This window comes from Emys orbicularis, chromosome 1, assembly GCF_028017835.1.
Source record: "Emys orbicularis isolate rEmyOrb1 chromosome 1, rEmyOrb1.hap1, whole genome shotgun sequence".
Taxonomy (NCBI): domain Eukaryota; kingdom Metazoa; phylum Chordata; order Testudines; family Emydidae; genus Emys; species Emys orbicularis.
The window spans coordinates 133679418-133694501 of record NC_088683.1 but is presented as its reverse complement, the minus strand read 5'-3'; the positions used below and the strand labels follow the sequence as shown (position 1 = coordinate 133694501).

Below are 15084 nucleotides of genomic sequence, written 5' to 3'. Positions count from 1 at the left end.
GTTCAACACTTTCCCACGAAAACAGTAATAAAGAAAACGGTGTTCATTAACAAAATTCAAGTGATTTTATTTTTAAACGTGTGTTGGAAGGGGGGGAACGGGGTATGTAACTGGAGAGGATACTGAACATTTAGTGGGTAAAGAAACGGGGGCAGGTTCAGCTTCTCTGTACACAAACTGAAAAGTCACTGGTTACCCTGCTCACTCAGGAACCTAGCTTTCAAAGCCTCCCGGATGCACAGCGCGTCCCGCTGGGCTCTTCTAATCGCCCGGCTGTCTGGCTGGGCGTAATCAGAAGCCAGGCTATTTGCCTCAACCTCCCACCCCCACCCCGCCATAAAGGTCTCCCCCTTGCTCTCACAGAGATTGTGGAGCACACAGCAAGCTGCAATAACAATGGGGATATTGGTTTCGCTGAGATCACAGCGAGTCAGTAAGCTTCTCCATCTCCCCTTGAGACGGCCAAAAGCACACTCCACCACCATTCTGCACTTGCTCAGCCGGTAGTTGAAGAGTTCTTTTTCAGTGTCCAGGGCGCCAGTATAGGGCTTCATGAGCCAGGGCATTAGCGGGTAGGCTGGGTCCCCGAGGATGACTATAGGCATCTCCACATCCCCAAGAGTTATTTTGTGGTCCGGGAAGTAAATACCTTCCTGCAGCCGTCTAAACAGACCTGAGTTCCTGAAAACACGAGCGTCATGAACCTTGCCCGGCCATCCGACGTTGATGTTGGTAAAACGTCCCCTGTGGTCCACCAGTGCTTGCAGCACCATTGAAAAGTAGCCCTTTCGGTTGATGTACTGGCTGGCCTGGTGCTCCGGTCCCAGGATAGGGATGTGAGTTCCATCTATAGCCCCACCGCAGTTTGGGAATCCCATCGCGGCGAAGCCATCTATGATGACCTCCACGTTTCCCAGGGTCACTACCTTTGAGAGCAGTACCTCGACGATTGCGTTGGCTACTTGCATCACAACAACCCCCACGGTAGATTTGCCCACGCCAAAGTGGTTCGCGACTGACCGGTAGCTGTCTGGCGTTGCAAGCTTCCAGAGGGCTATGGCCACTCGCTTCTGGACAGTCAGGGCTGCTTGCATCCGGGTGTCATTGCGCTTCAGGGCAGGGGACAGCAACTCACAAAGTTCAAGGAAAGTCCCCTTCCGCACGCGAAAGTTTCGCAGCCACTGGGATTCATCCCAGACCTGCAGCACTATGCGGTCCCACCAGTCCGTGCTTGTTTCCCGGGCCCAGAATAGCCGTTCCACAACATCCACATGACCCATTGCCACCGTGATGTCCTCGGCGCTGGGTCCCGTGCTTTCTGACAGGTCTGTGCTACTCTCAGACTTCAGGCCCTCACCGCGGTGCCGTAGCCTCCTCGCCTGATTTATCTGCATCTGCCTCTGGGAAAGGTGGATGATAAGCTGCGAGGCGTTGACAACGGCCACAACTGCAGCGATGGTCACAGCGGGCTCCATGCTCGCAGTGCTGTGGCATCCGCGCTGTCACTGACCAGAAAAGTGCGCAAACTGATTTCCCGCCGGCGCTTTCAGGGAGGGAGGGCGGGAGTGATGGTCGGATGACGACAGTTACCCAAAAGCACCCGCGACACATTTTTTTACCCAGAAGGCATTGGCGGCTCGACCCAGGACTGCGGGAACTGTGGGATAGCTGCCCACAGTGCACCGCTTCCAATGTCGACGCTTTCCCCGTTAGTGTGGACTCACAAAGTCGAATTACTGTCCTTAGTGTGGACACACACGTTCGACTTTGCAATATCGATTCCACATATTCGATTTAAGTAAAATCGAACTACTCTCGTAGTGTTTTCCAATGTGCACTACTTTGCATTTATCAACATTTTATCTGCCATTTTGTTGCCCAGTCACCCAGCTTTGTGAGATCCCTTTGTAATTCTTCACAGTCGACTTTGAACTTAACTATATTAAGTAGTTTTGTATCATCTGCAAACTTTATCAGTTCACTGTTCACCCTTTTTTCCAGATCATCTATGAATCTGTTGGACAGCACTGGTCCCAATACAAATCCATGGGGGACACCACTATTTACCCCTCTCCATTCTGAAAATGGACCATTTATTCCTAACTTTTGTTTTCTGCCTTTTAACCAGGTACTGACCCATGAGAGGACCTTCCCTCTTACCCCATGACTGCATGACTTTCACAGCTTTTGGTGAGGGACCTTGTCAAAGGCTTTCTGAAAGTCCAAGTATGCTATATCCACTGGATCATCCTTGTTCACATCTCTGTTGACCCCCTCAAAGCATTCTAATAAATTAGTGAGGCATGAGTTCCCTTTAAAAGAGCCATGTCAATTCTTCCCCAACAAATCATGCTCATGTTTGTGTGAGATAATTCTGTTCTTTACTATAGTTTCAACCAATTGCCTGGTACTGAAGATAGGTTTACCGGCCTCTAGAGCCTTTTTAAAAGATCACATTAGCTAGCCTCCAGTCATCGGGTAGAGAAGCTGATTTAAATTATTTATATACCACAGTTAATAGTTCTGCAATTTCATACTTGAATCTCTTCTGCACTCTTGGATGAATACCAGCTGGTCCTAGTGACTTAGTAATGTTTAATTTATCAGTTTGTTCCAAAACCTCCTGTACTGCACCTCAATCTGGGACAGTTCCCATTTGTCAACTAAAAAGGAATGGCTTAGGTGTGGGAATCTCCCTCACATCCTCTGCAGTGAACACCAATGCAAAGACTCTCTGCAATGGCATTGTCTTCCTTGAGTGCTCCTTTAGCACTTTGATCTCCGGGGCCCCATTGATTATTTGGCAGGCTTCTGGATTCTGTTGTACCTTAAAATGTTTTTTTGCTGTTAGTTTTTGAGTCTTTGGCTAGTGGCTCTTCAAATTCTTTTTTGGCCTGCCTAAATATAGTTTTACACTTGAGTCGTCAAAGTTTATGCTCCTTTCTATTTTCCTCAGTAGAATTTGACTTCCAATTTTAATGGCCTCTAACCACTTCTTTTACTTTGTTGTTTAGCAATGGTGGCACTTTTTGATTCTCTTACTAAGTTTTTTAATTTGGGGTATACAGAAGGAGGTATCACCCCTATTTAACAGATAGGGAAACTGAGGTACAGAGAGGAGAAATGACTTTCCCAGGGTCACACAGCAATTCAGTGGCACGGATGGAAATAGACCCTGTTTTCTGACTCTTGGTTCAGTGCCCTAAGCCACTGGTTCGTGATGATGTGTTCTGGTCCAACCCACCACCTGATTCACTACATACATCAAAGAACTAAAAATAGCAATGCAATGCACAGACTTAGCTCTGATCTTACAATACTATAATTATATATCATGAAAGAGCTGTAGCCATTCCATAGATAATGTTGAAAACAGATTTTCCTCATCCCATCTATTACCCTTACTTGGCATCACCCCAAACAGAACATTGGTTCCTAATTAAATTTGCAAAAGTGTATGGAAAGGCCATAACAAATTACTGTAGGCAGGTCCTTGTAGTCCTTATAGTTCAGCCAATAAAGCAATGATCACGTAAGTGCTTCAGTCATAATGTAATTCTTGTATGAAAGAAGCTTTCTCTGTCTGCTCTCCAATTTCTGCATAAGTTAGCTGTACCTCCCATTCTGTCAGAGGTAAAGGACACAAGCTACAATGTATGCTGTGATGCTTGATGTTAAATTGATTTCATGTAAAATTTGATTAACAATTATACAATAAATATCAAAGCATAAATAGTAATGACTATTAAAACTGTTAATCAAATAGAATATTTTTATATTAATAGAACTAAAAAAATCCCATGTAGTATATTTTAAGTAAGTTATTTTCAGCTCTCAAATGTCAATTTTTTTTATTGGCAGGGTTTAAAGAAAAAGGAAGTTACTGCAATATGCTTATAACTCCAACTAATTAGCAGATTTACTTGAAAATTCTCTGTACTCAAGAGAGTAAGGGCAGTAAATAGGGGAGGATAAACTACATTATTTATACATCAAAATCTTTTTAATTTCCTGTAGTAAGTGTAAATATCCTAAAATTATCAGCTAATTAACAATACTGATATTTAGTTTGCCATCTTTAGTTTTCACAGTTGACACCACCATTGAGGATGGGGCAATTCATACTACTCAGAGCTATTGTTTCAGGCTGTCTGCAGAAACAAAGACAGCACTGGATTATGCACTATATTCTCAAGGTTTTCTTCACAACGATGACGGCAGGAAACAATTAAAATAAATCTTACCCTTTGGAGTATCCATTTAATGATACATTCAATGAAAATAATATTAACTGGAAATATTAGTCAGTAAACATTGTGGCAGATAGAATTGTTTCTAATAGCTAATAAATCAAAAGCAACACATTAAGGCCTTGATCCTGCACAGGGGTCTGAGGGGAGCCCTCTGATCTTCAATGACGCTCAGCCTGGGGACAAGAGTCAGCTTGCATGGTTTTAAGTGCAGGCTCCAGGCCTATGACTTAGATTTTGCTGTAGCCCTGACGTCAATTTTCAAACATTAGAAGTCAAGAATTTATTTGCTAGTGAGAGTCAAAAATAAATAAATAAATAAATAAAAAAGTGATTGAACAAGAAGTTTTCTAAAGAACTAATTTTACAGCAACTGTAACTTAACACATTTACTTGTAAATTCTCAGAAAATTCATTCCCTGCTTAAAGATTAAGTGCAGTAAATTTTAGAAGGAGACACTATCTTCATGCCAACAGAGAGGTTTAATTCCTTATTTAAGTATATAGCACAGCCTTAACTATAGAGCTGCCACGCCGCATCCGTAACACATATATGTATATCAGTAAAGTTTTTAGAGTGCTTCAGGATTTATTTGGATAAAAGACATTATATAAATGTGAAGGAATTTTAACTGTCTCTTGACTCCAACTGTCAAGAAAACATGTTTGGTCATCAAATATGAAATTACATAGAGGTTAAGAAACGTTCCCTGCCCTAATGAGTTTACAACTTAAGATACACAAGACAATACTTCGGGAAGGGACAGCGAAGAAAGGATCAGAAGAAAGACTGATAGAATCTTGCAACAAATTGAGTTTAAGGAGGAATACGAAACAAAGGCAGGTGCTTTGACAGATTGGCTCCCAGTCGGAGTCTCCCAGCCCAGCCTCCTCCCAATCTTCTTCCTTTGCTGCCTCCCCACCCCAAGTTCCAGTTTCGTCCTCTCTGCATGAGAGTCAAATGACTGTCTCCTCCACACTACAGGAATACCAGCAGAGGGAGCACTGAAAACACAGGATGGACAGCCGCCCTGCTGTTAGTTCCTGTGGCCCGGGTCCTAGCAGCCTGCAGAGGCCAGTATAGCAGTAATTGGAGCAAGTGTCCTGCTCAGCCCCTGCAGCCCTGGGTGGGAGCATGTCCAATGCAGATGAACTCTTTAGAAAATTTAGCTGCTGAACTCTAACCAGCATGTGTGAACTGAGATTTTCCAAAGGGTTATATACCTCGGCCTTTCAAAAAAACAAAACAAAAAACAAAACAAAAAAAACCCCTGCATGAATGTTTTTTAGCATGGGCAAAATGTTTTCCCTAATTGTTCTTGGAAATGGCTGACCCATTTTAGAAGACCATTCCAAAAAAAAAAAAAAAGATTCAGCATGAGGCAGACACCTGGCATGGAAAATTTTAGCCTGAATGGTTAAAGTTTGGCAAAGTTATAAACAATGGAAAACAGGGTCTGATAATGGGAAGTGTTAGGTAACCTTAGAAATAGCCATCCCTACCAGATCCTGCTATGACGACTCTCTTGTAATTAATTATAGGGGAGCTGGTCGCAATGGCCTAAAGATCTTTCATATGCGATTAACTAAGAATGATTCTACTTTTGTGTCTGCATTAAAATATATTATTTGTATTCTTACTGAACTGTAGTCATGTTATACTGTGAAACAACTACTGAGGGATACTGGGAAAGCCTCAATAAAAATCTGAAATCACTATACGTTAAGTCTTATAAAGAATTATAAATTTCTTATTCTTAAAAGCAGCGGACATTATCAGAACCTTGGACAGCAGTGTGGGGACTCTGCAAATTAGGGGTTTTGCCTCAGATACCATGGACACTTGTACCCCATGAGACAATCTCAGAGTTCAAAATTTTGCATCTCTCAAATATACAACAGTTATTATAATAACTGGAGCTTTCTAATACAAACATGAGGTGTACTCTATAATGAATAATTACTGAAACTTTGAAAAAAGGTCATTTGTATATTCAGAATGCCATTTACAATTAAGAAACAGGGAAAATATATACTTTTTGGTTCTTCTCTACAGCCTTATATGATGACAGGTTTTATATTTATTCCTGTATTTTGAGATGTCAAACTACAATGACAATATATTGTAAGAGGATATCAAACTACGTTACCATAAAACAAAACCATACAGAAGAGGGACTTCTAGTGTTTAAAACAGTTTTTGTCACAATTGAACCTAAATTCAGTTTTAATTGCTTTATCACATCAGTGAGATTAATTTATTTGGAAGGTCAAACAAATATATCAAGAAAGAAAATGACAAACGATTGAATAAATGTTGTGGCCATTACATTAAATGTCTGAATTTTTTTTTAATACTCATGATGTACATATTATATAGAACACATCAACTCAACATTATTAGATGATCCTGGATACAATTCAGAAATAAATTGGGAAACATTCAAATCTACTTCTCTCAACTTGCAAAAACCCCTGTTAAAATCCATCCACTCATTACTATGAAAATCCCACTTTACTTTTAATAAATAGACCTTAAAAAAAACCAACTGATCACTTTTGTTTGAAATTCTTGAAAGCAATAAGATGGTCACAAGACTTGATTTGACTGCTTTGCCTCTCTACAAACTCAATAAGGCTTGCTTTTTTATAACTGATTCGTGTGCTGAAGTAATCCTCTAGCATATAAAACAAATCTCTTGGAGGCTGGAACTCCATTGGAGGAGGACAAGGAAGCTGTTGTGTTCTGAGAATTAATCCATCCAGGAAAATCAAAAGCCAGCCACTCACAATACAGTAATCAGCATGTTTTATACTATGAAAGCCTTACATTTCCCATTTAGAAAACACAACTATTACTCCATTATGTAATGCCACAAAAAACCCTTTTATTTATTTGTGTTTGTTATTATTTGGCTTATACTTATGGGTTTGTGTATATTCCATTGGTGGGCATACAACCATTGAGTTAAGAAAAGTGTCTATTCCAAACTGGTTAAAAGGAAAAGGGAACTCCCACTGCTTATTCCACAACCAAAGATTTATCTGGATTTGCTTTGTGGACAAGATTTTAACTCATTATAACCCAGAATAGAAAGAAATCCTTTGCATTGTTGTTTGCAAAGAAAGCTCATTTTCTGTCCAGGATGCATTTTTGTTCATCTTACATTTTCAATACTGCATTATATTATCTAATGTAAATTCTGTAAATGTGTTTCTAAAATAAATCTGAAAATCTTCTGAGATTTTAGAATTATAAGTTTAAACACTTCCATTTTATTTTTTAAGTGCTTGTGCCTTTGACAAATCCTTCATTAAAGTTTTTAAGATAAAAAACTAAAGATTAAATCCATTTACTTTTACAGAAAAACACATTACATTTATTTTATTTTGAGAAGAACCTAAAAATTGAAAGTTTTTCTTTAACTGCGTGATAGAATTGAGTTGCCATACTTCAGTGCTATGAACGATGATAAATATAGCTGATCTTAAATAACGATTTAACTACTAGCTAAGCTGCAGCCTAAACATGATGTGTAAATTTTATGGGAGTTATCAAGGAACTGGAAACTGACAGTGTAGACTCCACAAAGAACACAAAAAGTATTCCCTGTGCCATTTAACTAGAGATGGTACTCAATCCTATATAGCTTTTATAAACTGGAATGCAACAGATGAAGCAATTCAAAAAATTCTTCCAGTGTGCTGTCAAGACACTTTTCTGCCACATCATTTAAAAATCCCAAATAAGATATTTATAATTTTGTTGTTTTTCTTTAGGCAACACATTTGGCCTTTTGAAATCAAAGAGAACCTTTTCTCTCTTTGATATTTATATTACAAAGGAGAAGTGGTAGTCCTACCTTCGTGCATGTGATCATCTTTGTGTTTTTCGGCACTTGACTACATAAAATGGTTAAAGAACTAAAAGGGGCTGCAGCCCGATAGCCCCCAGCCTAAAGCCAAACATTGCCTAAAATGAGTGCACTACTGCTGGGCAATAATCTCATCAAGTCAGCTCTATGGACACGTCAGGTGAACACTATAAATGCCTAGATCATGTGTTTAAATGGAAGGATTTCAGCTTCCCCCAATAATTTAGGATGCAGATAAGCATAAATATAAATGTCTTAGCGTTTAAAAAACTACATTCATTTTCCCTTTGAATATGGTTGTTTAAACTCTCATGCATTTATATTGACAAAAGTTTATTATTCCAAATAAAGTGAAGTGATAGTTGAACATGAGCAATTTAATTTAATAAGACCCTTTTGTGGGACAGAACAGAATTCATTCATAGCAGTAGTATATACAGAGTTAATAAAATTACCATTAGATAATAACTTTTGTTCTGCTTAATTCATCAAGAGCCATATTCCTTAATTTCTAAAGCAACAGTTCAGAACAAGAAGAGTTAATCATGCACTTTTTCTTCCACCCATCTCATTCATGCCACATTCCACAGTGGCAGGGTCCAACAACAATATAGGAGGGTACCTAAAATGAAGAGGCAGGGCCTTCCATTCTTCTGCCTCTCTTGAATTAATTAACTGGAAATGAGTTTTGTCAATGTTTTGGAAAGGCGGAGGGGTGAAAAGAAACTGCTAGAATTAATCACAGTGAGAAACTACCTCTTCAGCCGTCTGCCAGAGTTCAGAAAACCCATGAGAAGTGCAAAATAAAAGGAGAGTGGGCTGAGTTACCATCCAAAGGAACAAATAAAATTCAAATAAACATCCAAGTCTCCAAAATATAGACATGCCCCAGAGCAGAGGAATGCAGCATCTGTTGCCACAACAGCTTCAACTTTGTTTTTAACATACTCAGCATAATGACTGAAAGTAACAAGGTAGAAAAGATAACTTACAAATAATTTAAATACACAGAAGGCAGCATTGTATGTGTTTAATTCAGAAAGTATTTATGTACATCCAATCTTTCACTGTCATTGCATTATATAAATACAAATATTTAAACATTCTGATTTATTTTTTGAAGTACCGTTTATTAATTAGCTAGTTAGAACTGATTCAGCACTGCTGCTTTTAACATATCACAGAAGTGATATCTCATAGTGATTTTTTTAACCATCATTATCTTCAGGTATAACAAATGAGATAAGTAACCATTAATCAGTTTCCTGGCTTCATGACACTTTTCCACTAGCAAAACAAAGAATTAATGAAATTACCGCCAATCTCCAGATTTGAAAAGGTTTTTGCATTTGTGGTGTTCATGTGTCACAGTGGTGAATGACCATTATTGTTTGACAATTTCTCTGGAAAAGGTCATAACACTTCCAGCAGATTGGAACTTAAACTGGAAAAAAAAAATGGAAATCCTAACAGGGCCTTCATACTGTATTATTTGGGAAATAGCCTTCTTTTTACTTGGTGACAATCCTCAAAAAGTTTACATGGGACTGCTCATGAAGTTGGGTTCTTTCGAACAGATTTCAATATTAGCTTCTCATCTCGTTTCTCAATCTCCAAACCCATGTTCTTGAGGATGGAATTGTCTGCCAGTCCCTGCTGCTCCATCTGTGCAATAACCTCTTGGTTTCTTTCGTTTTGCTCAGTGAGATTTCGGATGGCATACACGGCCCACTGATTCACAACTATAGGAGAGAATTAAGGAATTTCTCATTTTACAGACCAAACAGAATGCTCATTTTAATTCTGGAATGAACCCCTCCCCCCCCCCCCCCCACACACAAAGATTTCTAAAATGCAGTTTAGTAGAGAAAGATACTTAAAAAGTATGATCCTGACCCTGCGAACACTTGTACACGAGTAATATAGCTCACATGAGGTCCCACTGACTTTAGTCAAGTTAACCAAGTTTTATCTTGAATTAAAAAAAAAAAAAAAAAGCAATTAACCTACCAAAAAAAATAAAGGGGGGGGGACACTCTTGGATCACCCCTTCTTCCTTTGACACAAAAATTCCGTAAAAACAATTTTAAAAAAGCCAAATCTAATTGAAACTCATGGGAACATTTCTAACACAAAGCTAAAAAAAAATCCCACTGCAGTTTCTGCAGCATTGTGCACTCAAGAACCTCAAAATGAAATTAGCTCTAAACAAGACACAGTGAAGCTGATTGGCTATTTTCATTTACAAATTCAAAAAAAGGAAACAAACAAACATAAAGAGTCAATTACACCTGTATTAAAATTGTTCATGCAAATGATAAATGGTGGTGTTCGTAACATAGGAGACTTGTTTTTAAGAAACACAATGTTTTAGATTAAGTTATACAAGTTTAGTTCCTAGTGCTTGGGTCTCTAGCATAAAACCCACTGACACTCAGAGGACCACTGGTAGGTAGTTCCTGCAGAGATGCTAATGTTTGAATGGACACAAGCAACAACTCATTTGACCCTAAAGCGAGTCCCTTCCGGCTAGGATTGAGGCACATGTCAGAGGAATTAAATTTCCAGCAATATCAATCTGGCATCTTCCAAGAGAACTAAAATATTCATTTTTATGAAATGTCAGATGTTAGTCCCAATTCTGTAGTTGAAAAGCTATGTTATGGTATCTTTTCCAAGACATCCACATGAGACACAAACAATTCTGAATAATTTCATTTAAGCTTCACATGTAGAAGGATGTGCCTGTAGGGCACCAGTTATTTGCAACACGTACCTTCACACATAATAGAAGGATGCACATAATTTACTCATCTCCTTGATGTCTTTTGGGCTGGACAGGATCTAAGTACAGAGACATAATACGTTTCTATGGGCATTTGCCTGTGGCAGTAGGACAGGAACAGTATGGGGAGGGTAGGAACCCCAGCCAAAAACGTAACATAAGATGAAAGGAAGTCCAATTAATTATTAATTATTTCTGTTGTGGTAGAACCTAGAGCAGAGATACTCAGACCTCAGTGGTTCAGGAGCCAAATTAGCGATCAACATTACCCCAAAAGAGCCACAGTAGTTTGAATTGTTTCATTAACAGAGGGAACAAAGGAAACAATGAGAATTATAAGAAAATGCATGTTTATACAGTGTATATACACACACACACATATATATATATATAAAGAGAGAGAATACTATATAATAATTTATATAATATATATTATTCTTATAGCAAAATGACTGACCAAGTATCATTATATCAACCATAATTGATTAATAACATAGTAAAAACATTCTGATTGGTTAATAATTAAATCACAGAGTGTTTTAATATCGTGTAAAGAGCCACTTGTGGCTTCCGAGCCTCAGTCTGAGTATCACTGACCTAGAGTATCCAGCCCCATTATGCTAGGCACTGTACAAACATGCATTTTCTTATTATTCTCATTCTTTTGTTCCCTCTGTTTTTTGTCTCCAATTAGTGTGTCTTGCCTTATTCTTAGATAGTAAGCTCTTCTGGACAGGCACTGTGTTTCAGATCTAAACTAAGAGGTTATGAGTAATTCATGACTTCAGAGGGTTTCTGGTAACAAGTGATGGCTCTGGACTCACGAGGGGGTGCCCAGCACAATGGGGCCCATTATTGGTTGGTCTTTAGGCACTACCATAATAAACATGATTAACAATAATAATAGCATTGGCTCTGCTCCCTACCTGGGTACCCAGCTGGATAGGGCAGACTAAAGAGGCAGCTAGACTGATGTCACATAAATCAAAGGATACTAGACAAACACTTATCAGGTGATAGCACATTTGTCACATATGATTGACTGTATATAGCATCCCTAAAATTGGAATAGGAGAAATCTCCAGCAAGGGCATAACATTATACATCTTTTGGCTAGCAGCAATGATTGATACCTGTATTTTAATTAGTGTTGCATCAATAAAACTGCCCTTTATCTTTCAACGGTCTATTATTATTATTACATTAATGCACTGTGAGAACAGAGACTGAAAAGTCCAACAAATGCCAGTTTTTAGGGCCTTTCCCTAAAAGAGTCAGAAGAAGATTTTTACCACCACCTTCCTCTTTCATTTTCGAATTTCTGGCCAGTGGATGGATTTGTATGGGGCCAGAAAGGGATTGGGAAATCAAGACCTGGGTGAAGCATGGGAGCAGGTAGGTGAAGAACCATAAAGGAGAACAAAGGTCTTGAAATGGGAATTCAATCATGAAGAATATCCACTGTTCCTCTCTTGTGAGCATGTCATTATTGCAGTTAAATGAATGTACAAACTATGATGGTTATATAAAGATATATTAACTGGTCATCTCTCACTGTGGATTACCAATTTTTGCAGTTAGAGGAGAATATAAAATAAGTTTACCAAATACCAAGGAAACTAAACCAAATGTAAAGTAGAATCTCAGTCATCAGCACTAATGACAATAGTGGACAAAATCGATTGGTGAAGCATGCAAACTAATGAATGCTGTGGATGAGGAGGAGAATCAGGATCACAGTCCAGCAGTACTTCCCTAGCCCTATTTCAGGGCATTTAATGAGGGCCAGAAGGTAGCATGATGTTCCCCCAGTGGACTGTGTGAAGCAAGCATCACTCACAGTGTCTCTGCCTATGGCATAGAAGCAGAATTTCACCCACTGAGTTCCATCTGAGATATGGCTCTGAATATATCATCCATAGGGAGCAGATCCGCTGACAAAGGTGGTGAATTTTTTAAGTAGTAATGTTTCTGACCCAAACTATAGTTTGTTTTAAAATATGAGACTTACAGTATTTTTAAACAATTAAAATTTGCATTGCCATTACAGGACATGAAGATGGTAATAAGAATTCCTTAATATACTTCCTGAAAATGTGTGCTAACTCTAGAACAATTCCTATTGATCTATTCCTATTGTCCCCATGTCAATTTAATTTGTGACAATGTAATTTCTTGTACACCCTCAATAAAAATTATCTGATGAAACCCATTATCATCATCACATGATATGCCATTAGCGACCATTGTACTTAAAGCTGCAAAATGGTTTCAATAATATTTTCCCTTGTTCATAACTTTCTCCTTTCCTTACACAGGTTTTCCATTGTACAATTCAGAGCCATGAATATGTATAACTCTCCTTGTTAGCATGCTGAGAAAGAGAGACCCCTGGATGGCTGTGTGTAAACCTAGACAGACTTAAGTGTCAGCAGAGATTAAAGTGAGTCCCTAGCTAATATGCACATTACCCTCTTGTTCCTCTCCAAAGATAGATAGATAGAGAGAAAATTAAACATATTCTAAAGTCTCTAATCCTTCCAACACTTTAAGCACTTTATTGTATACTCAGCTTTAGAAAGAGAGCTTCTGAGGTTTCCATAGTTACTACAAATAAGAGCATGAGCCTGTTTGTTGTGAAACGACATAAAAGAAAAAATGCAGCAAGCATGGTAGATCTGATTTGGTAGGGTTGTCTAGACTTTTCAACAGTACATTTTGAAGTGTCAAATTAATGAATGTTAGGCAAGGAATTGAAGTTTACAGTATCTTTATCACACTGGAGCTTCTATATAAAAAAGGGAGAAATGGAAAGAGTAAATCCTTGTTCCTTTTGTGAGAATTTCACTTCTTAGCAAATGAAAATATACAAGGTATACTCAAGTTATATCTAGTTTGCACATATTTATATAACTTTTCTGAACTGAAGCTATTTAATGCACAGACCCCAATATTTAGTTTGATTTATAGAAATGCTCTAGGCTTCCTCAACATAACCAATACATTCATCCTAAATACAGCAATTTAAGTAGCTGTTTAAGATAACCCACTGCAAATCACCCTTGAATAATTTGCCAACCCACAATTCCAATTACCTGGAAAAAAAGATGAGCTTGCACTGTGCCATGAGATTTGTGCTATCTTGAATTAATATTATAAATGATGTGGGTGAAATCTTGACCCTACTGAATTCAAGGGGATTTTTGCCATTGACTCGGGGGGGGGGGGGGGGGAAGGAAGAGGGACAAAATTCCGCTCTGTGTTTTTATTTTACCCACTAAACTTCTGCTAGGGTACATTGTTAAATTCTTGTCAGAAGTAGTAGTGTGGCATGGAAACACAAATGCATTATGAAAGCAATCACCACCTTGCTAATGAATTATTTCAATGTGTTTGGAGTGAAAGATCAGCAACATTATTGAAGAGTTTCAGAGTAGCAGCCGTGTTAGTCTGTATCCGCAAAAATAACAGGAGTACTTGTGGCACCTTAGAGACTAACAAATTTATTAGAGCATAAGCTTTCGTGGGTTGTAGCCCACGAAAGCTTATGCTCTAATAAATTTGTTAGTCTCTAAGGTGCCACAAGTACTCCTGTTATTATTATTGAAGAGAGCAGTTTACCTCTCGCTCTCTAACAACATAGGGGCAAGTCCACTCCTACCCACAAGACATACTTATGAACTGTTTTGTAAAACACTTTGAGCAATATGGACGAAGAGTGTTATATAGTAACTAGGTATTATTATTATATACATCACTTGTGTGTCTCTGAATAGGTAGAGTAAATAATTTATGATGAATACCTTTATTGAAAGTATGTAAGTGGATCTTGTGGGTCAGAGTTGAGGTGGCTTCCAAAATGTACATAGTGAATTTTTACAGGTTAATATTGTCATTAGCTAATGTACAGAACTGAATAATGATAAGATAATGAATAAGGAGTAACAAAATATTTATATAAATTCTCTTAAGTCCTTTTCATACTTTTTAATTCTTAGATGTTTCACTTAGGTTAAAATATATTGTATGGCAGTTTCTTAATATTTTTTTTTTAAGGAATAAGGAGCCTTCAAAGTCAAAATATGGATGGCATTAAAATGACATTCAGTATATAAAGTTTTCTTCATTGACAAATTCCTAGCATGCTATAGAAAACTGTCCTCAGAAAAAAGAT

At 38.2% G+C, this 15084-nt stretch overlaps 1 protein-coding gene across 1 annotated transcript in view; it reads right to left on the bottom strand.

Annotated features, from left to right (window-relative positions):
• Nucleotides 1-9676: 9676 nt before the first annotated feature.
• ATXN10 (ataxin 10) overlaps nucleotides 9677-15084 on the bottom strand; it is a 189586-nt gene continuing 184178 nt past the window's right edge. The window contains exon 11 of the mRNA XM_065423224.1: nucleotides 9677-9867. Coding sequence (XP_065279296.1) covers nucleotides 9677-9867 — 191 coding nt within the window. The remainder of the gene's footprint in view (nucleotides 9868-15084) is intronic.